Source organism: Oreochromis aureus, linkage group 7 (assembly GCF_013358895.1).
Source record: "Oreochromis aureus strain Israel breed Guangdong linkage group 7, ZZ_aureus, whole genome shotgun sequence".
NCBI classification, from domain to species: Eukaryota; Metazoa; Chordata; class Actinopteri; order Cichliformes; family Cichlidae; genus Oreochromis; species Oreochromis aureus.
The window spans coordinates 25,607,297-25,632,872 of record NC_052948.1 but is presented as its reverse complement, the minus strand read 5'-3'; the positions used below and the strand labels follow the sequence as shown (position 1 = coordinate 25,632,872).

The following is a 25,576-nucleotide window of genomic DNA, read 5'->3' as shown; positions in this document are numbered from 1 at the left end:
TCTCTGTAAATAACATTTATTTAGGTATACAATTTAGTATTCTTATTGACTGTGCACCACCACTGCCTGTCTCGCTCCCTTTTCACTTGGTCAACGTCAGTAGATTCTCAATGCAGCATAAAGCCTCACCGGAGGGCAATAAAAAAAATGAAAACAAGTAATTTTCCTACAATGTTTACAGATGCAGGATCACAGGCATTGCAAACCCACAAGCTGCTTAAAAACTTGAAAGATTTTGTGAGACACCGCTGATGCTTCCTTCTGCAGGGAATGTCACAAGAATGGCAAAAAAAACTAGATCCAACAAAAAAAACAAAGAAAAACCTAACTTACCAGTCATGTCTGAAGTAGCAACTTTCAGTCTTTTACTCCCCCCCCGAAAAAAACAAAAACACAAAAACTATCATGGAAGTCGAGGACATGATGCAACAGATGAATCAAAGGAAAGAAGGAAAAAAAAAAAAGAAGCAGCAACTAAAATTTTGCAGGGAACTTGAAAGTATGAAAAGAAACTAGTAAGAAAATAGTGTTCTCTAATACTAAACCAACTGCTATCAAACACAAAGATGATCATGCCCATTTGGTCTCCCTTTTAATTTTCTTAAACAAGGAATGAAGACAAGAAAACGCACACAAATATTTCTCAAGGAGCACACACAGGCTCAGACTCCTCAAAGTTGAGTGTTCTCTATTCACCTATTAGTGAAAGTGAAATGTAGCTGGTGCCGTCTCCACATTGTGCTGATGCTGGATTTAAGTGCTTCTAATGACATGAGGGAAATGACATGTGGAGCTGTGAGGATGTGTGGCAAACGGACCAGATTTAACGGATCAGGTATTGCACAGATTATTTATAATAATCATTTTTTTAAAAAAAGAGATGAAATAAGGCAAAAATAAATATACAGCAAGTTCATACAACATTTACATTTTTAGTCAGTCAGATACTAGGTTTTTAGGAGAAACTGTATGTGTGTGCGTGCTGATTAGTCGTCCCACTCGTCGTCGTCCTCAAAATCCTCATCTTCATCATCATCATCATCTTCATCTGAGAAAAGAAACATTAAGATGAAGAAGGTGGAGAGTTTTCATATTGGCTCAGTCAATCAAAAGCTAAACAGGAAATAAACGAGTGAACAGACTTTACAGATGACCACACGTGCAGACAGACACACACCCCTAATACACAATGGTAACCTTTGCCCAGTCTCCCTGATGTGCAATAAGGGATTGCACGCACACACACACAATATATCTATCTATTTTTTATTTATTTATTTTTTACAGTGGTAAGAGGTGGGGCAGTGATAAGTACTTGATTACATGTTTGATGAGAAAATTAAACTGAAATACTGGTAATTTTTCCGATTTCACCAACAGATTGAAGAAAAGCTTAAAGAATAAACAATGAACAACAGATTGGAAGGTCCATGGAGAAAACCGACTGACAAAAAAAGGAACATTTTCAGGCAGCTACCTGAGGAATGGATGGCTTTGCTCCTCTTCTGCATCACTTCCATGAGAGCACCAACAATGCCTGTGGCTGGAGCTGGTGTCGGAGGGCCGGAGTCTGGATGATCCGACACCTGGGAACAGACACACAGAATACATTAAAAAGATTGCAACATTGTAGCATTGTAACACAATCCAGGGGAAAGTTGTGGTTCATAGTTTGTGCTTCACATTATTGTTTCAAGATGAACGTTTTAACCTTAAATTAATCTCATGGCATTTAGACAAATTATAATGGAAAACTGCTCCTATGGAAAGGTAGATTAAACATTTTTTGTCTTAAAATGTATCTTTTCTCATGGTTGGTAGTCTAGTAGGTTACTTCACTGCCACCTTTTGCCAGGAGTAGCAAGTTGTAACTGGAAGCTATTAGAGGTGAGGTGGAAAAACTTGGAATGAAAAGTGGAACATCAACTAGTATTTTTGCTGAAATACTCATGTCCATTCACTACATGTCCTCTCATTTTCTGAATAGTCTTCACAAAGGCTCTACATTTGCAAAAGATATTTATGAAATTTGCGTTAAATGACAAACAACCCAAAACATAACAAACTCTGATTTTACAAATTAAAAATCATGCTGAATTAGATGAATGGTATGCCCACACTGCAGTACTTTATATACACTGTAGAAAACCTCAAAATATAATTATAACATAAGACCTAGGTTCAGTTTTACAAAAATAGATTATGAATATGAATTAGATAAAACAAATGGGGAAACATCAGATCTCTGAATACATCTTTTTTTTCCACAAAGGATCTTGATTACATTAATTTTTAAGTCTGACTTCAAAAAGGCAGACTGAGTGACTGTATGAAATGCATAGATATGTTTACCCTGGCATAAAAGGTTTGTCTAAAAAGGGCTGAATATAGGAAAAGCTTAGTTTTGGAGTAGACGGTGGACAGGCTGATTTAAGCAGTAAACAACAAAAAAACCCAAACAAAACGAAAACATTGTACTGGTAATTTTGGTGGGCTTTTCTGAGACTGTAGTTAGCTGGCTAATAAGTAGCAACATTTCCAAGTAGCTTATGAAGAATCTACCAGGAACTACAACGTGGGTATTCACAAAAAAACCCCAAAACAAAACAAAACAAAACGCAAAAAGCAAAAAAAAAAAAAAAGACTGTCTTCATGTGTGCAAACAAGGCCTCAAGTATTTATCGTACTTATTGTAGTGATCACAGTGACCAAAGGGACTGACTCACCGTCTTGAGCTGGATTCCCTGTCGGATCTGGTCCAGCAGGGCATCTCGTCCGGTACTGGAAGTTGGCACTCTGTTGTTTTGCTCCACCTTCTTCAGCTGGGTTCCTCCTCTAATCTGCTCCAACAGCACCGACTTCCCACCTGGGCTAGGCGAATGAGGCGAGTCTCCACCCCCGCCTACGCTGTCTGGCTCTGGAGGAGGAGGTGGGCCAGGTGGGGGAGGAGGAGGGGGAGGTGGCAGTGCAGGGGTGCTGCTCACCACAGAATGCTGTGCCACTGGGAGAGGTGGAGGGGGTGGAGGTTGGGGAGTAACAGAGGCATGTAAAGGAAGGGGAGGAGGAGGGGGAGACTGGTGGTGGTGGTGGGATGGAGGAGGCGGCTGGTGACTTCCCCTGGTGGGAGGAGGTGGGGGAGGTGGGGCACCCAGAGTTCCCGGTCTGGAGGGAGGTGGTGGAGGGGGGGCTAAGGCTGGGGCCCTGGATGGAGGAGGGGGAGGAGGGGCTCCTCGGACTCCTCTGGAAGGTGGAGGTGGGGGTGGAGCCAAGCTGTGGGGGGGTGGTGGAGGAGGCGGAGGGCCGCCTCGAGAAGGTGGTGGAGGGGGTGCTGCAGAAGATGAAGACAACAAGAAACATCCTACGTTTAACTCTTGTGCAGTTTGGCTCCACTCTGCTGCAGCACTGTGATCTGGGGAAACAGCTGTGATGTTGTGGTCCTGCTCAGTGTCAGAGGATCTGGAGCTCAGCAGAGTAACTAAGCTCCAAAGTAACTAAGGGTCTAAGGTGGGTCAGTTCTTACCACACTGCAACAATGCTGCAGGCCCAGTCTGCTGCAGAGCAGGTTGTGTTTGACACAAGAGATAAACATGTAAGAAATCACCATCTAATGACCAATCAGCTCACTGGAAATTTTTTTTAGGACCATCCACTGAACCTCTAAACCCCTGGAGACCGTCTGAAGTCTTTATCTTTCCCCAAAAAGCACCAAGCAAAATGATACTTGAGAGTTTAGAATCTTATCCCTGTCGATGTTTCTCAGTGGTATAATGCTGATTACACCAACTTTTCCCAAGTGAACTAGATTAGGAAGCCATTGATTGTCTTACTAAATTGAAACCACCTTCATGTGACTGTAGATACCTGAAATATTTGAAGCCACATGAGTAAAATATATCATGAGCATGCTAAACTTCATACTACAGGGTACTCTCTCAAACAAGTCATTTTATAAACTAACCAGTTTAAGTCTGCAACACAAAAAAATAAAAATCTTATAAAATATCAAAGATAAATGAGGGAACTACTCACATTATTAGAATATAACAGGTAATTAAAGAGGGATTCAATTTACACCAACACATACACTGGCACTGTTCCAAATTCAAACCACTCTTTCCTCTTTTCTAACTAGTCCATGGTAACGTGATTAAAACAGTCAGGACAGAAGAATCTGAGTATGTTTCACAAAATAACAATTCAGACTCAGAAAAGCACTTGATCTGCTCATATTTGCTGTGTGATGGGAAAAAAGGAGAAGGAAGCAGGTGGCAGCTCAAGATAAAACCGTGAGAACTGCAAGATGTAAATTTATAAAAGTTTAAAAATATCAGATCTCTGACTTCATACACTGACCAGTGAGAATCAACTGGAGTTTTATTAAGCATTTCACTTAAATCTGGCATTGATTAAGTTATTAATTGTTTTTTCTGATGAAATATCCCAAAAACTATGAAATAGCTATGTGTTTTGGAAGCGTTAAACAACACAATAAAAAAAAATAAGCCTTTTATTCTAATATAAAATATAATTAATATACAGTATCATTTCTGTGTTCACAGCACATTTTTGAACAAAGATATTTCTATTTCTAGTTCAACAATGTCTATTTCTCTGAGAAAGACAAAAAAATGGGAATTTAAAACTCTTTTTTTATGCTGCTGGATTTTACTGTTCAACAATTTGTAATTATCAGTTCAGTTCACAGGTGTGTGTGTGTGTGTGTGTGTGTGCGCTCACCCTGTCTTCTCAGCTCGTTCTTGACTGCCTCCACCCCTCCCTTCTTCTCGATGAAGTCGTAGATGACCTTGGACGTTTCTCTGTCCTTCAGCTGAGCCTCAGAGATGCCGCACATGTCGAACAGGTTCTTCAGTTCAGGGTCCAGGTTATTCAGCTGTAGACAAAGTATATTTTAAAATATGCTTTACGCTGATGAGGACCTTATGCACGGCTACAAAAACCAGGCCAGCAACCCAACTATGACTTTAGCCACAGAAAAACAAAAATACTTGGGTGGCCGTTAATATGGGCTATGGTAACAGTGACACACACTTCATCTAAAGCTTTTTAATGTCTGATGGCAGCAGAAAGAAACAGTAGATATCTGTGTGTATTAATAACGTCTAAACCCAGTTTTATCAATCAGAATGAACTTTGTCATTTCTGTGCTGTTTTTGTCCTGCTCATATCACACAACCTGAGCCCGTCATCACTGTTATAAAGCCCAGCATTTGTGCAGGACTTTATGTCCTATTTCCCTTTTTTCCTCTCTAATAAAATGTATGATGTCCATGTGTTTATAAATCAAAATTATGTTTTCATCCAGCAAGTAACTAGAGAATAAGAACTGTGAAAAGTTGTACATTCATAAACTTAAAGTGTGTACTTTCTAAGGATCTCATGTTTCTGTATCATCTCTGTCCTGTTGGACCCTCATACCCCAAAACACATCAGTCTGTTTAATGCTCCGATATTATTTAACATCTAAAGAAAATTATAGTGTACAATTTTCTAATCCAATAAAAGAATCTTTACTACATCAGCTTACCTTTCATTTTATTTGAAATGTACAAAAGGATCATATCTTTTTAGTTTATTTGTAGCTGTCACTGTGGGATATTGCCCTAAATATAACTACCTAAAGCTTCCACACAGTTGGAGTGGACGTATTAATATCTGTCTGTGAGATAGTCACAGAGATATAAAACGATATGAACTAAAAATAAATACCCTGAACACCAAAACACTAGGTGGCCGTCACAGGTGTCTCTTTTTCATAGAATGTAGTGGAGAAATAACAGACACATGACATTTACAATATAAAATCCACTGGTCTGTAAAGTGTGTTCTTTGGTTTCTGTGTGGATGTATGTGACAGATTTCACTGTCTTCACTGAAGATGACTGACACTGGCCCAGAAAAGTAAACACAATGCTTGTTTTGTGAATGTCATAATGCTTGCAGTTTAATTCACATCTTTTGGTCGATACTTTTACAGTTTCCTCTTTTGATTTTTTTATGCTGTGCAGACAAAAACAAACAAAAAACAAAACAAAGGACTGAAGTAAATATGGAAGAACAGGTAAGTTTGCTGTTCGAGTCTGCAGCTGCCTGCACACAAAGATGAAACCGGGCTAAGGCTTTAACCTGGTATGTTACTTACTGTCACTGTTTGTCTATGGAAATATTAACTCCTCCTGAAGAACTTCAATTCAATTTCAATTCAGTCTTATTTATATAGAGCTGAATCACACCAGCAGCGGCCTCAAAGTGCTTTATATTTTAAAGCGAAGACCCTACAATAAATAACTGAATAAAACTGATTTTAAAAGCTAAACAAATGTGAGCTCCCTGTTAATGTTTGATTGGTTATTTATTTATTTACTAATAATAGACTTCCTCATGTTCTAGGTCTGACGAGTGTTTAATTTGTCCACAGTGCAGGAGCTCAGACTGACACTCAAAGTGCCGTGTGACACCTTGTGGTGAGCAGGAGGAAATGCACACTGGCTGCACCCCGATTCCTGTTATCCAATCAGGTATTGCCTTTTTATTTTTCTTATGTTTCTGTGCATTAGAAACATTTATTGAAGCTTTAAAGACGATACTAACCTTACAGCTTTTGTTTAAATGATGCTACTAAAATAGATGTTTTAGCAGCAAGTTATTTGTTAGTACTTTGATTCATTTTCTGTGCACAGCCTGATGTGCAGTATAACTGCTGTGAGCCATTTTTAACACTACCTAACTGAAAATTGGTCTATTTCTTCAGAAATCTTTAGACAAAACGTGATTTCTGTAACTCATCTTCTCTCCAGCTGATCATATCATATAACTGTCACAGGTCTGGATTAGAGAAAACCCAAAATAAACTCCAACATCTGCATCTTTTTTTTTTTTTTTAAATCATTAAAGTTACATCCTGTACATTCATTGCAACTTGGAAAAACACTTCAAAGAAACCATTAAAAGCCCAAAATTACCAAAACATTCACGCCCATGTTGAGTGTATGTAAGCTTCTGATAACAACTGTATGTGAAAACAACAGAAACAGTCTTTACTTGTTAATAATTTTGGATAAAAATGCTTAATGTGATTTACAGAAAAAATAAACTTTAATGTTGCTCAGTGGAACTTTGTATAATTTTATCTATTATCAGACTTCACTGACACATGATGGCTCTCTTACAGCAATAGGAGAGCTGTTTAACTGAGTTGCTGTTGCTAACACTAACAGTTTTATATTAAGCTAAAAAAACAAAACAAAACCCAAAACTAAATTTAAATACTAAATTTTAACTAAATGCCAGAAGCCTTTAGAGAGCGATCTACATGTTGGTCAACTAGATTTTAGATATTTCTGTATAATTTTGGAAGGTTGAGCCATTTCTAATAATGTATCCTGATCTTGTCGGGACAAAATAAGTAACTATGAATGGATCCAAAATTTATCCGAATGGGACTTGCAGGGAAATGATTGATCTAGGCCTAATCAAGTCTGAATCCATCATCCTTATACATTTTGGGTGACTTCTGCAATGCAAGTAGACTCATAAAGCTTTAAACAAGTACATTTTAATTAATTGCAAGTGATATAGTAATGTATCGTAAATGATCCAGTAACACACAGTAAATGTTTCCAGTACAAGGAAAGTGGTAGACAGCGTGACAGCTACATTATTGCCCACACAGTCAGCGTTATAAAGATGTAACCTATAGATTTTTTTCTGAGATGACAGCAAATCTGCAAATTCCTTCTGTGCAGGTTCTCAGATGCAGAGCAGGAAGCAACAAGAGCCAAATTTGTGCGATTTCATCAAACAGCCACCACGCAAGTCACTACTGTGCTTCTGTGTCTGTGTTTGCTTGTGTGTGTGTATATAAAGGGCGTACTCACATCAAAACCTGTGTTTGGATCCCAGCCCACATGACCAATGTGCCTGAAGAAGACAGATGTGTAGTGAGATCATGCAAACACGTGCGTATGCAAGTACACAGAAGAACATCAGCTGTTTAGCATGTGCACATGATAAACAGTGAATGCACACACTGCACTCTGATAATGTGGTCATTGAAGGCTCTCAGAGGCTCACAAGGCTCTTAATGTAACATGTTTACTGTTGCCACAAAGCAGTCTATCACTGCTAGATCCGACTGTACGGGCATCACAGAGTCCAAAAACGTTATCATTTGTCATTGTGTTTCAAGTTTTAGGGTGTGTAAAGCAGACTTTTGCTTTTCTGCTGTTCAGTCTCTGCCAACCAGCTAACACCAGCCTTTCTAATCTCATGTTTTCCAATCAGCAAGCTTGATCACTGGTCACTGTTATGGTGACCTTGATTCAGCTGCCTTCACAGAAAATCTGGCTGGGTGAGCTACGACTCCATCATGATTCTGCAGCTGGGAATAGTAGTCTTCCCACTCTGGAGATTAACTATGAGCTGGAGGTATGAATTAGGTCATATTTGTGGGTTTCACAGCGTGGTATGTGTGCATATGTGCACATGTGCTAAAGGGACCACGTTTTTAACCCCTACCCTTGTGACAGTAAACAACAGAGAAATAATCAGCTACATGTAGTAGACAACTTTCAACTGCACCAACTTAGACTGCAACTGGTGGTCCTTGTTCTGCTTTCCCACTCACAGCAGATCTCCACAGCAGAACTAGGACTACTGTTGCCAGATTAAATCTAAGACACTGCAGTTGAAATCTGTTTGGCCACAAGACAAGAGGCCTTAAGAGAGCTGAATGGCTGCCACAAGAGCAGCTTGCCCACATTAATAATAAGTCATTTTCTCCATCGACAGATGAAAAAGTTTAACTAAATGATAAAATATGTTCATTATTGTAGACATTTGATTTGGTTTAATAAATTAGAAGTCCTATTTGCTCAGCACTGGAGCACTCAGTTAACCGTGTGGGGTGTGACTCGGACTCACTGGAAGTTGCTCGGCGTGCCGATATCGGCCTTCGTCAGCTTCTTCTTCTTGCCTTTGGTTTTCTTGTCCTTCCGGCTCAGGCCGCTGTGGCTCAGCATGTTGTTGATGTGATATGGCTGTTGATGGCTGTGGGAGTTGTGGAATCTGACATTGTTGATCTCCGGGTTCTTTATGTCTACTGTGGCCACGTGCAGAGTTGGGCCTGTGCATGTGGAGGAAGTTAGCAGAAAGAGTTGAAAGAGAAACAACTACTATAATTTTTTTATGATTTTTAACAACTCAAATTTTTATTGTCATATATTCAGCCAAAAAGTATCTGTGTGTGTGTGTGTGTGTGTGTGTGTGTGTGTGTGTGTGTGTGTGTGTGTGTATGTATGTATGAATGTGAGTGAGAGAGGTCATTGGGAGGATGACCTCAGAGAACTAGAGACAAAATACAGAGTGAGTGCGATAAGTCATTTATTTTGCTTTGCATCAGTCCAAAATATATCAAATGTGAGCAGTGGTGGAGTGGGTCGCCAACTCATCAGAACATTGGTAGTGTTGAGGTGTCACTGTTTCAGTTTTTATTTGTCATATGCAAGTTAGCACAGGGTCAACATTGCAATGAAATGTGTTTATGTGTGAGTGAATGAGTTTGTGTGTACATATTTCTATGCATCTTCACATCATGAGTTCAGTATTAGGACATAGTGCAAAGTCATTTATCCATAAAGGGACATCCATCATGAGAGATTTAAACCTAGCACAGCACCTCTTGACAGCTGCAGCACTAATCATGGCAGCACAGGAACAAGCTTCAAGTACAAGATCCATAGAAACTGGGTGCTGGCTGTGCAAAGATGCCCCTGAGACAATCCAGCACATAACAGCAGGGTGTAAGATGCTAGCAGGCAGGGCATACATGGAACGCCATAGCCAAGTGGCTGGCATAGTATACAGAAATATCTAGTACCAAGTATGGCCTGGAAGTCACAAGGTCAAAATGGGAGACGCCCCTATGGTGGTGGAGGATGGCCGAGCTAAGATCCTGTGGGACTTCCAGATACAGACGGACAAAATAGTGGTGGCTAATCAACCGGACATAGTAGTGGTGGACAAGCAGAGGAATACGGCTGTAGTGATAGATGCAGGGATACCGAATGACAGCAACATCAGAAAGAAGGAACAGAAGTACCAAGGGCTCAGAGAAGAACTCAAGAAAATGCAAAAAGTGAAGGTAACAGTGGTCCCCGTGGTAATCGGAGCAGGTGTGGTGACTCCCAAGATAGGCGAGTGGCTCCAGCAGATCCCAGGAACAACATTGGAGATCTCTGTCCAGAAGAGCGCAGTCCTGGGAACAGCTTAGATACTGCGCAGGACCCTCAAGATCCCAGGCCTCTGGTAGAGGACCTGAGGTTGAAGGCCACCACCCGCCCTTTATTTATTTACACAAATATATATTTTTTAAAGGCTTAACGCCTGTCTGAGGGAACTGAAACAGAATTCCATGCAATGCTGGTTTGCTGTTAACTCTAGGAAAATAATCCAAGCAAGCGACCCTTTTTGACTCTCTCACAGTGTCATCAACATGCCTTGCCATAATCCCATGTACTGATATGACAGAAGGCTGCTACAAACTGTGTGGTTTCATCCGTCTGCACTGAGCATTCATGACATATTCTTTTTTTAATGTGCACAATGAACTGTCCCTGTTGTTCCATCTCTTCTCCTGTTGGTGCAAGCCATACAGTCCTGAAATTCCTTGTAATCTCCGCAAACTGAAGTAACATCTGACACAGACACTAATCCACTAGTAATCCATGTCTGAATCCCTGGTTGCACCCCCACCACACTCCCCAAGAATTCTGGACTTCTACAACTAGACCAACAGGTCTACCTCATCAGCAGCCTAAGGACTAGGGTGGGGTGGGGGAGGTGCTCATTTCCCTGCTTTCAAACAGAGCTGTTGAGGCACTTTTGCTTTGATATCAAAATAAGCACTTTAATAGTGCTGACTGAAAAGAAAATACAAAGCCTTAATCATTTATAAAATTCTAAAAACTAACATCAAATATCCATCCACACTGATGACCACATTTTACAGCTTCTAAATTAAAGCAAGGGATCAAAAGCAGCCATCTTTTAACCAATATCCAACTTAATCATTTAGATGAACAAAAATGAAAAACGTGCTAATTTCTATTAAAAAAAAACAATTCACAAAACATTAATGAAGTTTAATAAATATTTTAAACTGATGTAATACATAATTATTAATTAGAAGTCCTAGAATCAGCAGGCACAATACACAGAAAACAATAAGTAATGCACCCAACCGCCATGGCCTGTATGCACGCTCGCCATGCAAGGCTCCACAGCTGAAGAAAAAGCATGTTGAAGCGCCGAACAACATTTAGACAAGGTCAAAGGTCAAAAGGCACTGCATATCACCCCAAAAACACCATACCAACAGTGAAGTTTGGAGGTGGGAACATCGTGGTGTGGAGCTGTTTTTCAGCATATGGCACTGGCACGCTTCATGTAACTGAAGGAAGGATGAATGGAAAATGTACAGAGACATTCTTGATAAAAACCTGCCGCCATGAACCAGAATGATGAAGATGAAATGAGTGTGGATGTCTCAGCAAGACAATGATTCCAAACACACAGCAAAGGAAACTCTCAATTGGTTTCAGAGAAAGAAATTAAAGTTGCTAAAACGGGGCAGCCAATCATCTGACCTAAATCCAGTTGAAAATCACTGGAAAGCACTAAAGCTCAGAGTTTATAGACGGGGCCCACAGAACCTTCAGGATTGTTTGTGGGGAAGAACGGGGCCAAAATCAGACCTGAGCAATACATTTGACTAGTTTCTCCATACTTGAAGATGTTATCACCAACAAAGGCTTTTGTATGAAGTATTAAGTATTAAAACCCACACTAGAGGGTTTAAAGAGAACAAGAGAAAGCGTGTGGTCTACATACGGCACAGAAAGGCTTCTCGATAAACCAGATTTAACCTGCTTCACTCTGTCAGTGGGAGAGCCAGACTGTGAAACAATGCTGCCAATGTGTTAGGAAACGTCACAACAGCACACTGCAGTCTACTAGCATTTCTCAAACACACACACACACACACACACACACTCGTGTCCTGTAGGACAAACGCTGTTGTCATCACTGTCTCGCCTCTGTGGTCATACAAGGAGGTCTTCTACAATACCAGTGTTTGCCAGTTTGGCCATGGGAAATGGACTGGTTCTTATATAGCGCTTTTCTACTCTGAGCACTCAAAGTGCTTTACACAACTTGTCTCACTCACCCATTCACAAATTTACACCCACTGCACAAGCACTGTTTTCTATGCTCTTGCTATCTAACATTCAAACCCATTCAGACTCAGATGGATGAATGGGGTTAATATCTTGCCCAAGGATATCTGGCATGCAACCACCAACTTTCCCCGTTAGTATGTGACCTGATATACCACCTGAGCTACAGCCACTCCTACAGCCACTGCAGCCCTGAACTGTTCTAGAAATAACTAGCTGAACTGGACATCAGCTGGTTCTTATTCTATATCCTAGTATAAAGTCAATGGATTCCTTACCAATCGCCATCAAAACTGTCTTAAGTTCATGTGTTTAACAGCTTTCATTTAATGGTCTCTCCACTGTAACCATCAAAACCCACACAAGCAAGTTCAAACAGATATTCCAACTGCAAATTTACTCTGTAATTTTCAAAAAACACACACAAAGAACAAAACAAAACAAAAAATAGAAGGTCAATAGTAGCAATCTGGTGCATTTGTTGGGTATATTTGGTGGTTTATAAGCAGATGATCTATATTTCCGAAACTGCAGTTCCTGAAATTTAAGTGTTACTAATGTTTAGGAGGTGTATTTACAGAAAGACCTGCCAAACCACCATTTAATTCAATGTAGCAAAATGGATTACATGAAAACTGAACCAAGAAACTAAAAGCTCAACACGTATTTGCTCACAGATAATAACTGCAGTCCTGGCTTAGATTCTTAGAATTAATTTATTTAGAATGGCAACCTGCTAATATTGGAAATGAGTGGGTGCCTATATTCTTGGTTATTCAGTGCTTCATATGCTACAGTTTTAGCATATTTCTATCAATCCTCTATTGAATCCTTGGATAACTGAAACTTTTACTTTGCCATTTCTCCACATGTTGCATCTTGCTGTATTCCTTTGGGTTTTTTTTTACTTCAGAGGATGGATGATATCCTCATTTTATTCATTTCTATGTACTTATTGAAATTTTTAAAGCCGGAATGAGAAAAATAATTTTTACGAAATTAAGTTAAGAGCCTACGTAAGCAAAACTTATTAAGAGTTTAACATACCATTTTTAGGGTCGCCTCTTTTCTCTGCAAAAGAAAAATTAACAGAATTATAGTTTCAGAAAAGTAATCACGAGTCAGCAATCTTTAGAATGTATGAAGCGAAACTTATTAAGAGGTTTTAGTGGGGGAAAAAAAAAAATAAAAAAATTAAGAGTCAGAAAAGTGCTTTTTAGGTTCAGTTAGTTCTGTTAAAGCCCTAAGGTGCAGAAATGCTGCTTCACAGCATTTTAATAGAGCAGTCAGGAATTCTTGGCGTGAGCAGAAGAAGAAGAGAAGCAAAAGATTTAAAAGCTCAACTGTGTTTGCCATACAGCGTCCTGCCAGCTGTGCCGTGAGCCTTTGAACCCTCAGTCATCGTCACAGTTTGAGAGGTGCACTTCAAAAGGCCAACATGCTGGTAGGAGCTGAAGGGAAGTCAGAGGAGCCTCACAGCAGAGACATTTACTCTACTGAGAAAGACCGACAGCTTTACAGCAGCAGAGAGGAAGAGATGGAGCACACAGTAGCGAAGCAAAAGAAAAAAGAAAAATAGGGGAACAAACCCCCACAGAAACAAACAAAAACCCAGTCCCAAACCAAACCTGTCAGTGGAAACCACAGCTTGATGACTGATATGAGAGGTGATATTTTTTTTTCCAAGAAATGCTTTTGCTGGTGAGGATCAGTCCTCCACTATCTACAAGGCTTCCACTGCTAGTGTCCGGAGAGTCAGTGCTATTCACAGTAGATTTTCATTTTTACTTTCACCACTAAACAATCCAGCACTTTTAACTACCTCACCTCTCTTTCCTAACAGTGTGCCAAACTCTAAGTCAGCTCCAAACCTGCCTTTAAGGCAGTGACTTTGGAACCGCATTCAGGCTGAGTGAGCAAAAGATAAGGTGTGTTCTCCAATAAAAGTTGTGAAAGGTTAAACCGATTGAGGAAGAACACAAAGACAAACTGAAACATTAAAGTTCACCTATTTTCCGCTGTCGTCGGTTGAGCAAGTCATCAATGGTGGCTCTGAATCGTTTGGCTTCTTCCTCACTAGCGAAGTTCAAACCAATCTGACATGTCTGAAAGAAAGAGAAAGGGCGAAATATGACTCTAACACCTTTCTCTGAAGAAGAGAAAAACTGTAGAACATTAAATCGTCATACACTGTAGGTGGATAAAGACAAGCCTGACAACTGATATTTGGAAATTTGAAAGAACCACACATCCTTATTTTATGCTGATAAGATTCTTGGTGAGAATAGACTCTAAAAAAGGAAGACTAATCATCTGCTGTAGACATTCAGGTCTTGAAGTAGTCAAAAGAAAATTTTAAGCACTTACATCTCCTGCAAATGTAATGAAGTAGGGTCTGGAGTTGCTGATGAAGAAGTTGTGGTAGAGTTCCTGTTCGAACATCATTTTCCCTTCCTACAGAAAAAAAATTACAGAAAAATGAAATTGAAAAAAAAAAAAAAAAAAAAAAATCTGACTTCTAATCCTCTATGATTTAAATTCATACTCCCAACAACCCAAAGAGAGATTTAAGAGCTGGCTGCTTGCTAAAGAAATGAAATTTCTTCCTCTGGAATTGATTAGATCTTCAAACAATGATGCATTTTAGGTAACCTCCAAAAGGAGCTCACCTCCACTTAGTTATATGAAAAATCACCAACAACACCACCAACAAGAAACTTTCATATATTTGCAGCATGCATTGTCTATCTACAAGTAAGGCTGGGCCATTAATTATAACTTTAATTACAAATTTGGCTTTGAACACAATCAAACCATTTAAATGAGATAAAACAATTACTTATAATTTTTAATTTTTTCGCATAAAACTCGTATTTTATCTTATGTAATAAATTAAGCACAACCCCCTTTTTTTTTTTAAAAACAGTACGTTTAGTTCAGCTTCAGCCAAGATGACAGAAGAGCACTTTTGGTCAACGAGCGCTGACTAGAGGAAGTAAAAGTTAAAAAAGGTTTTTCAAATCAATTTTATTTATATAGTGCCAAATCACAGCAACAATTGCTTTAAGGTGCGTTTTCTGCAGGTGTCTCAGGATCTCCCGGTTTCTCTTACTCAGGACTGAGGTGCTGGGTTTATTATTGGCCCTGGCATCACACTCCCTATAGTTATAATACAGGTCACCTGAGATGCACAAGTCTGCCGTCACCTGAACCCACAGACCACCCACGGTGATCAATAACTATTAGTCTGGTCCACAAACAGTATAAAAGATGAACATAGTTTACAGATCTGAAAAGTGAAGCAAAATAGCTTAAACCTGAATTCTATTTAATGGCCATGAGGAGACAATACTTCTGGCTGCAAATACACTGAAAAATACTCTCCGCTGAGTTAATGAGTAAAGATAATGAGTTTATCAGTCACTTATTTTGAGTCATACTGAATAGTACTGACCGGTTATACAGTGTTTCAGAAAGGCAGATTATCCCGGTTACATTCATGGCTAAACATGAATGTAACAGGGATCGTAACAGGGCATTCCACAGTCAGACGCTCCTCTCTCCTGTCACATCTAGTTCAATCAACAGATTGTTTGTTAGCTTAATGAAATCTTATACTTATGAAATAAAATCTGACCAAAATAACTATGACTGTCCTTCTTGTCACAATTCAGCATTCCTTGATTCTGATAAGTGAGCAGTTTTTTTCCCATCAAAGAGAAAAAATAAATATATACATATGGATATATATAGCTTAAGTCCACACTGACATTACTTTGAGAGCCTGTATCCGCCTCAGGCAGTAACCACACATCTGATAATTCATTTTGATCCATTAGAGATGTACAACTGAATGTACATCATATTTAAAGTGCTGTTCTAATTAAGTCAGTGAAGACACAGAGTAAATGTGAGAAGTCTGGCCAACCCTCCACAGAAGCAATCTGGATGTAGCGCTTTCAGTGGGAGAAAGTTTCCTTCAGTCTCAGCTGACTGCAGGTTTTCCCAACATTATAAACAGTACATTTGCACAATAACTGAAACTAGCACCACTGGCAAACAGTGTTATTGCTGTTTTTGTTGTTGTTGATCAGTGGTCATGACAATTTGCATATTAATGATCAAAAACTGACCTCACAGCCCATTGTTTGTCAGTGGTGCTAGTCAATGAAGATGTGCCTTTCAACTATTCTGCAGTCTTTAAAGCTTTTGGATTGTTTCCGTTTGGTGTCACTCACCTTGATGTCAAAGACTCTGATGAAGTAGGATCTCTGAGGGTTGTCCTTGACAAGGCAGGCCACTCCACAGCACCTCTTAACCCAGTTACAGCTCCTCTCAGCACCATACACCTGGACCACTGCTGAACACAGAGTCTGAAGCACAGATACGATGGTTAATATCATCACCTGTGTGATTTACAGAAAGAACAAAGACAGCTACAGAAAAGAAGAAGGTTAAGTTGCTGAAAATGTAACCACTTTATCTCCCTCCATTTTTTCTTTGAGATTTTAGAGACACACAATGTTCTTTAGTATAAACCTGTAAACTCCATGTGTGACAAATGGAGGAGGAAACATACACTATGCAAAACCTTCAAACAGCCACAATTACAGCTGGGAGGAGAAATACAGTTGGTTATCAGGCAAATACTGAGACCTTTGGAAATCAGATTATATATGTCAAATGCATTCTACCTTAACAGGGAGTCACAAATGTGCAGAATCAAATGAATATATCCAAGTCTGATTTGATGGCACGATATCAAAGGCCCTACATTGATTTGTGAGTTGTGACTCAGCTGTATTGATGTAGTCACAAACAAAACAAGAACTCTGATGTCAAATTGCTGACTTTACATTTACATTAGGTGAAAAGTGAAGGACTTGTAGCTCTTTTTATACACCGATTCCCAACTTCGCGAGGGTAAAACTTAAAAGTACTGACTTATTGCGTCACCACCTCATTGTCTTACACTTTTCCACAGTGTTTTAATCTTGACAACAAAAGGAGTCCAGCTGCAGTAGTCAGCACTGCACGGGTTTCAAACAGCTCCAGTTTGTGGTTTCTGCAGAGGTTGCACTGTGTTTTATGCACTGCCATGATTCCTCCCTCTGCAGTGGAAGTAACTCTGGCTGCTGAGGGAGTTAAGAAGAAATGTCACTGCGTCCTTTCCCTCTGTAATTTATAGGTGCAGGTCAGAGGAACAGGTGCAAACACTTTTTAGCAGGAAATCACCAATCAGCATCCCCCAGAAAAGGTTAAAATTTGTTCCTTAAAAGCTTAAATTAAAAGCATCTAAATTCTTACAGAGGAGAAGAATGCAGCAATAAACACAGTGGTGACACTGCTGCCTCTGCGAGCTAAGATCTTAGCATCTGTTAACGAGGAACAGAAAAGGCAATATCTCAGTCATTTTAATATCATTAGCAGCTAGACTGCTTCCTGTTAAACTCCTGATAGTGCCTACTACCATGGATTAGTGCTAAAAACATGTACATGCATTAATCACTGAAGAGGTAGCTGATATGAGCAGTTAGTATTATGTAGTAGTTTTCAATGCAATTCAAGTTTTATTTATATACTGCCAAATCACAGTCACCTCAAGGCACTTTATACTGCAAGACAAACACCCTATAATAATACAGAAAAAAACCCAACAATACTCAGATGGCCCCCAAAAGCAAGCACTTGGCAACAGTGGGAAGGTAAAACTCCCTTTTAGCAAGAAGAAATCTCTGGCAGAACCAGGTTCAGGGAGGGGCAGCCATCTGCTGCAGCCAGTAGGGGTTGAAGGAAGGAAAAAAAGTGCGCGAAAAAGAACCAGAGATTATTAATAACTCATGATTAAATGCCTGGCGTCTAAACACAGCGAGTGAAAAAAGGTGAGTGAATAAGAAATACTCCGTGCAACATGGTGAGTCCCCAGTAGCCGAAGCCTATTGCAACAAAACTAAGGAAGGATTCAGGTCCAGCCCTATGTGCTTTATCAAAAAGGAAGGTTTATCTATTGTTGTGATCCAAATTGGAAGCAGAAGAGGGGCTTGAAAGCTGAAGGCTCTGGCTCCCATTCTACTTTCAATTTCCTAGGAACCACAAGTTCAGCCTGCAGTCCAAGAGCAAAGAGCTCTATTGTGGTGTTATGGTACTGTGAGATCTTTTAAGATAAAATGGGGCCTGATTACATAAGACCTTTTATGCAATGAGAAGGATTTTAATTAGATTCTGGATTTAACAGGAAGCCAGTTAGGAGAAGCCAATTTTGGAGAAATATGCTCTCTCTTTTCTAATCTCTGTCAATATTCTTGCTGCAGCATTTCTGATCAAATGAAGGCTTTTCAGGGAGTTTTTTTGGGACATTCTGATAATAATGAATTTCAACAGCCCAGCCTAGAAGTAAAAAATGCATCAACTAGTTTTTCAGCATCACTCTGAGATAGGACAGGATGTTTAAAGATACTACACAGATGCAAGACAGCAGTTCCACATATTTTAGTTTAATTTGTGCATTGTTACTCAGTGTTACTAACAGCCAAGGTAATGCCATGCAGAGTGAGTATCTGGTTAGATACCATGTTTGTAACATTTATTTTGTTATTTAAGGACAATACCCTCAGTTTTATCTGAATTTAGAAGTGGGAAAATGATCATCCAGTTGGCAAGATAAGTGGGCCAGAGAGAGCTTGAAGTCACCCCGGCTTACCTCTAATCACATCTGAGAGAAGGAAAAAGTTCTTAACATTCAGCCTTTTATGTTTAAAATGATACAGAGTGTTAGTCTTGGTAGCAGGGGATCAGTCCGCCAGGGCCTCCACTCCTGGCCACCACCCGACACACACTGCACCAGACCCCTACAGCACCTCCTGTGGGTGGTGGGCCTACGGAAGGATGGGCCCATGTCCCTTTTCAGGTTGTGCCCAGCCAGGCCCCATGTACTAAGGCCTGGTCACCAGACCACCAGCCCTTGGGCACCCTCCACGGGCCTGGCTCCAGGGCGGGGCCCCAGTAACCCTATCCCAGTCAGGGTGAACTGTTCCTTTGATTGTTATCGCTAAATCTGGTCCCTCACCCAGGACCAATCTGCCATGGGAGACCGTACCAGGAGGCAAAATCCCCCTGAGAACATAGCCTCTGGGATCCCTGGACACAAACACAAACCCCTCCAACATGATAAGGTAGTGATTCACAGAAAATGGTGGAGTACCCACTGTGGGTCAGGGACGAGTTCCTGCCCCAGGTGGAGGAGTTTAAATACCTCAGGGTCTTGTTCACGAGTGAAGGGAGAAGGGAGCGGAAGATTAACAGATGGATTGGCGCTGTAGCTGCAATGATGCGGATGCTGCACTGGTCTGTTGTGGTGAAGAGAGAGCTGAGTGCAAAAGCAAAGCTCTCAGTTTACTGGTTGATCTACGTCCCTATCCTCACCTATGGTCACGAGCTGTGAGTAGTGACCGAAAGACCGAGATTGTGGATACAAGCGCCAGAAATGAGCTTCCTCTGAAGGGTGGTTGGTCTCTCCTTTAAAGATAGGGTCAGAAGTCCAGCTATCCGGGACTGGCTCAGAATAGAGCTGCTGCTCCTCCACACTGAAAGGAGCAAGTTGAGGTGGTTTAGGCATCTGACAAGGATGCCTCCCGGGCTAGTCCAGGGTGAGGTGTTCCAGGCATGTCCTACCCGGAAGAGGCCCCGGGGCAGACCCACAACATGCTGGAGAGATCATATCTCTCGGCTGGCCTGGGAACGTATTGGTGTTCCCCCGGACAAGCTGGAGGAGGTGGCTGGAGAGAAGGAGGTCTTGGCTTCTCTGCTTAGGCTGCTGCCCTAGATGGATAACAGAGTTAATCTTTATGTGTTTTTGCTAATGGTAAATCATCTTTATCTGTATTTTAGGCCTTTTCTCTGCTCATTTTTCCATGTTGAAGTATAAATTCAAAAGGATTTGGATTTCCATTTTTCCCTAGTGGATATGGCTTCGCTTCTATTGGGTTATACCTACACACAAGAGATAAGGGTGTTGATGGCCAAGGCGCGCTCATTCTCTTAAACTTTTTCCTCACAAAGATCAGAACAAGGTCAGCATTATCTAAGAGTGGGTTAATTAGATAGGTATAATTCAAGTGATTTGATTTTTTTTTATTAGTATTATTTGGTTCTGCTTTTGTTTTACTGATTCTAAACTACGTTAATAAAATATCCTGCATCACAAAAGTCTACATTGTGGACATTACCTTTTTAGCCCTTTGTTAAACAGTACAGGTAAAAACCTGAGTATTAATCTGCTTTAATATAAATAGCTCTTAGAGGCTACTTCAGCCTTATAAAAGTAACAGACCCTTGGCACTTAGTTTTCCCAAGTCACTAAATGATTTTCCAAGAGAACCTATCTGCAGGGGAGCTGCCATTAACAGGTGTGGCTGCTGGATGCCGGGCCTGCAAGGGTACTCGGACTCCCGTTTTTTCATATCAGAGGAGGCAGGGTAGGCACCCGGAGAGCTTTTGAGGTAGTTAGAATTGGGCAAGTCCCCTCACCCATCAGCTCCACATAAGCTCTGTACTGCCTACTGGGTAAGATCCATGGGATCAGAGATTAGGATTAATTTGACGGAGCTGTATTGGGGTGCCGGTCCTATAGATCAGCACAGGTCTTAATGTCTTTAAGACATTCCTGCAGTTTAACTAAATGAATGAAAATCTATGCTATGCCTTCAAATGGTACTGCCTAAAGGAAGCCTGTACAATGTACATAAAAGTGGTCCTAGCACAGAACCCTGTGGAACTCAATTACATGAACAAATTGGAGTCTGCCAGATAGATATGATTCAAACCAATGCAGCACAGTATCTTTAATACTCACAGCATATTCTAATCTCTGTAATAAAACATGTTCAATGGTATCGAACAAGGTCTAGAAGGACAAGCACAGAGATGAGTCCACAAGAAGACCATAAGTAACCTTCACTAATCCTGTTAGTGTAGTGAGATGAATTCTGAAACCAGACTGAAAATCTTAAATCAAACCTCTCCTCTGCAGATTATCAGTTATCTGTTTTACTTTTTCAAGGTTGGACATTGGCCTTAGCTAAGACAGTTCGGTCAAGTGATTGTTTAATTCCAGCCACCTTAAAGGCCTGTTGTACATAGCCCAACAGGCTTCTCTGCTTTTTTAATTATTGTTGAACAGCCCAGTCTTGAACACAGCACATTAACACCATGTACAGGTAACGCTGACAGATTGTCAATCTACTTATATTAAAAGAAAGAAACAAGATAGAAAAATCAATTGGAGAGAAAGAGTCTGAATAAATATCACCTATGACCTTATGATATCATAATGTTGCTGGGAAGACATCATCATATTGTAATTTTAAAAAAAAAGAAAAAAAAAAAGACTGACGTCAGTATGTTGTAATAAAAAATGTTTTAGAAAACACAAAGGCTATCCCTTGTGCTCTCCGAGTGTTTTTGTGCTTTCTTGAATGGTTAAATTTTATTTGTGAAGAATATAGTTTAAGATTACACGAATGCTTGGTTCAGTGTTCTGACTCTTATCACGACTACAGTGCTAAAAAGAAACCCTGGGTTGTCCTTGTGTTCTTCAATCACTGATGAATAGTAAGATGTCCCAGCGTTATAAAGGTTTTTTTTTTTGTTTGTTTGTTTTTTTTTATAGAGCAACAAACTCTTTTTTTCAGGCTAAATTAAGATTTTCTAAATTAGTGTGACACTGTTTACTCTCCAGGTTATATGCTTTAAAGTGCGTGTTTGAGAGTTTTACTAGTGAGTCAAGTACTTCTTAATGGTTTTGCCTAGTAGCAGAATAATAGTAATTATTAGAGCTTCAATTTATAAGAATTTAACAGCAAATTTAAGAAGCTGCTTTCATCACCTCTGAGAACTCTGCGTTGTAATTTTGTTATTGTGGCTATCATTTGCATCCAGCTGATGAGGACATAAAAGCACAAATTCGCTGTGTTCATCTTTTAAGAAAGCCAAGCTCTGCTTTTTACCTGTGCTTATTTACCAGGAGCGAGCGTAAACAATGCTGACACTAAGAAAGAAAACTGTAAAAACACAGTCTCGTTAACTAAAACAATGAGCTGAAAGTCCATTTACTTGCATTGATTCTATCGTCCCCCCCCCCCCCCTTGATATGCATGTACACCTGTATGCCTCTTAAATGTTTTTTCTTCCACGCATTGGCTTAGCATCTAAAGCAATGACTCATTAAGGTTATCAGGAATTACCCCAAAAAAGTATTAAGTATTGTATTAAACGTTCTATTAATCGCTGGCCATTTCCCCTGACCATATTCATCTTTATGTTTTATTTATGAATAGTTGAGTAACTCAATATTCATCTTATTTTTGGCTATTCTAGCTGGACCGAGAAGCACATGCATTTCCCATAAAATGTGAAGTGAATGCACCTGCACCTACTTTTAAGTTGCAGGTGGTAAACAAACGCAGGAACTTACGGCGCATTTCCTGCCTAAGTAGCAGAACAGGCACTCGTTCTCCTGCGGGGTAAGGAGCAGGGAGCCGACGTTAACCGCCCTGCGGGGCGGTGGGTGGCTGTTCATGGCACCAGAATCTTGTAGTCGACCCCGAAACAATGCAGTTATCCCTGGAACGGGCACTACAAATGGCTGTATTTACAGAAAATCCATGCGGGCTCCGGTTGCTGTGGCCTGCAACCGGATCATCTCCGCTCAGTTCGACTCCGAGCAGGAGGGCGGAGGAGGATGTGGTTGCGATCTCTTTTCCAGTCTTGGTCCTGCTTAGGAAAACCCTTGTATTCTCGGTTTGGTGTTGAATGTGAAACCAGTGACTCGTTAAGTGTACGTAGACAGATAAACGCTCAACTTTCATTCGGAAACTCCAGCGGCTGCAGCAGTAATGCGTACATCCAACATGGCAGCAAGAGGGAGCAAACCACTTTAAGGATACAGCAGAGGGGTGTTGCTTTCAACAAAATCTTCCCATATCCGCTATAATACAGATAACATGGGCAGAAAAGCCGAAAGATGTGACACATTAAACACTGTAAAACTGTTGAATCTGTATATTTTTTTCTGTGGTAAGAATAAAATGTCGCTGATAACAAAAACGGTTCATCCCATGTGGCAGCAGAAATGCAGCTCTGCAGAGGGAGAAGGGTGGGGGGCAGGGGGATGTCAGTAGATGTAGAGCATGGAAGTATGAAGAAAATTCTCTATAAGGAAACAAATAGCTTTATCATTATCATTTGCCTGAAATTAAATTGATTGTATTGTTAAATAAGACTATATTCTTGTACTAATCCAGATATAGAATTTCTTTTTATATTATACATATTCTACTTTATCTTGTACATGTTATAATATGTGCAGTATGTAGCCTACTAATAGACTTGATTTACTGCTTTCTTAACCGGGGACTTTCTAACCAGCATAAGCATTGCAGACACTGAGAAATAGATTTTGGAAGACCAAAATAATGTGGTAAAAGTCTAAATTCTCTATCATAATTCCCTATGGCAATATTCTTACAGGTCACATCTTTATAGTTGTCTAATTTAGTACTTAAACCTGATTCCATGGCCTGACCACTAACCATTTTTCTGCTTTTCTATTGACTCTTCTGGTGCTCTGCAAAATGCCCAGAATGGCCCATATCCACAATCCTTATTATTCCAGTCAGTAGAGGTGAACAACTGCCAACAGATCCTACAATGATGGGTGACATCATATACGCACAAGTTTCAAAACTTGATCTGCTAACATATTAATGCCAGACACAACAAGGTGCCTTTTAAGGTTTTGTAGAAGACCTGTCCAGAAGCATAATGTGTTGGCTGTTCATTGTATAAGACATGTTGATATCGAGAAGTACAATGTTAATGCTCTGCCATGACAATCAAATCAACCTAAATTATCTTTAATTGGTAAACAAATAAAATGTTGAAGTTTGTGAATGCTGAGGTGACAGATGGACAGACAGTCTCATGGAGGACCTGTCTTCATGCAGCAAGTACATCAGTGGCATTAACACCAACACTAATCTGGAGACCAGCTGCTCCTACATTCTGCAGTATAAAACACTGAGCAAAGGTCACAAGTTTCAAAGAAGCAGCACCGACAATCTACAATGTTCTCATGAAGCAGGATCTCAGTAATTGAAAACTTTGGTAGTCATCTTTGGGACCAAGGATTTTATCCTATAAAAAAGTCTTGTTTGCTTAAAATGTTATCTAAAAAAGCTGATTTGTTTATCTTAGTTTCAACAGATGGTGAAGAAGGTTGGGGGTGGGAAGTTGTTCTTGCTAAATGGAGACAGAAGAGATTTCTAGCACAAGGGATGATGCTAAACCAAGATGGAGTTTATATACTTTTTTTTTTCATTGTTTGTTTTGGTTTTGTCACCTTGGTTATTCAAAGAGGGTCATCCACTGTCAATCTTCTACCAGTTATTTTGCTAGAAGTCGTGCTAGATATCAACATCATTTCCCCAAATTTCTGTTAACAAGCCTAAAAGAACATGGAGCTGAAAAAAAATCTATTTATACTATTAGGATTAGTGTAATACTATCAATATCATATCATATATGAATTTATAATAGTTCACCTAAACATTTTATTGCAAAGCTATCCAATTTGTTTAAACATTCAGTACATTTTGGTAATCATATTGTTGTAGTTACAATGTTATTATTAAATTGCAGGGGGGTTTTTTGTTTTCTTTTTACTTTACTGCCGCCTATGTGGTATTGCTAAAGTACCCTAATGTCCACTAGATGGTGGTCTTCTCATGCTTTTCTCTTCCTTGGTTGATGGTGGAAAAAGAAGAGAGACAAATTGGACCTGCACTCTGATGGATCAGTAAGCTTATTGTACTAGTATGTAAGCAGCCCTTGGGCCAACGTAAGCCTGTTTACAGTACAATAAAACAAAATGTGAGGACCCAAGTGGCAGACAGAAACTCTGTCTGCTCACAGGCAGACAGAGTTTAACAAAGCGAGCCGTTATTGAGGCTGATATCCAAGATGCAAAACATGAAATGGAATACCAAAAGGAAACTAAACCTATAACTTGCTGTGAACCAATAACTTAGAATAAGAACTGGAAGTAGGAGACACAGGAAACACAGGGAAAAGTGACTAGACATCCTGACAATGAACACACACACACACACACACACACACACACACACACACACACACACACACACACACACACACACACACACACACACACACAGTAATGAGGGAAGAGGAAACAGGTGAGAGCACAGCTGACACTACTACTAAACTGAAAATAATCCACACAAAACAAAGGACTGTCAAAATAA

General features: G+C 40.0%; 1 protein-coding gene across 2 annotated transcripts; it reads right to left on the bottom strand.

Annotated features, from left to right (window-relative positions):
- LOC116319277 (neural Wiskott-Aldrich syndrome protein-like) lies at positions 1-23,304 on the bottom strand. 2 transcript variants are annotated; one of them, XM_031738557.2, is made up of 11 exons: positions 22,726-23,302; positions 16,493-16,627; positions 14,622-14,708; positions 14,263-14,359; positions 13,302-13,325; positions 8,941-9,142; positions 7,896-7,938; positions 4,738-4,891; positions 2,727-3,328; positions 1,478-1,586; positions 1-1,048 (listed from the first exon to the last, which is right to left on the bottom strand). In XM_031738557.2, the coding sequence occupies exons 1-11, from the start codon at positions 22,828-22,830 to the stop codon at positions 987-989; spliced, it is 1,620 nt and encodes a 539-aa protein (XP_031594417.1). In that variant the 5' UTR covers positions 22,831-23,302; the 3' UTR covers positions 1-986. The 2 variants fall into 2 exon arrangements, with proteins under 2 accessions (XP_031594417.1, XP_031594418.1); XM_031738558.2 differs by lacking the exon at positions 13,302-13,325 and having other exon boundaries at positions 22,726-23,304.
- Between the last annotated feature and the right edge of the window lie 2,272 nt (positions 23,305-25,576).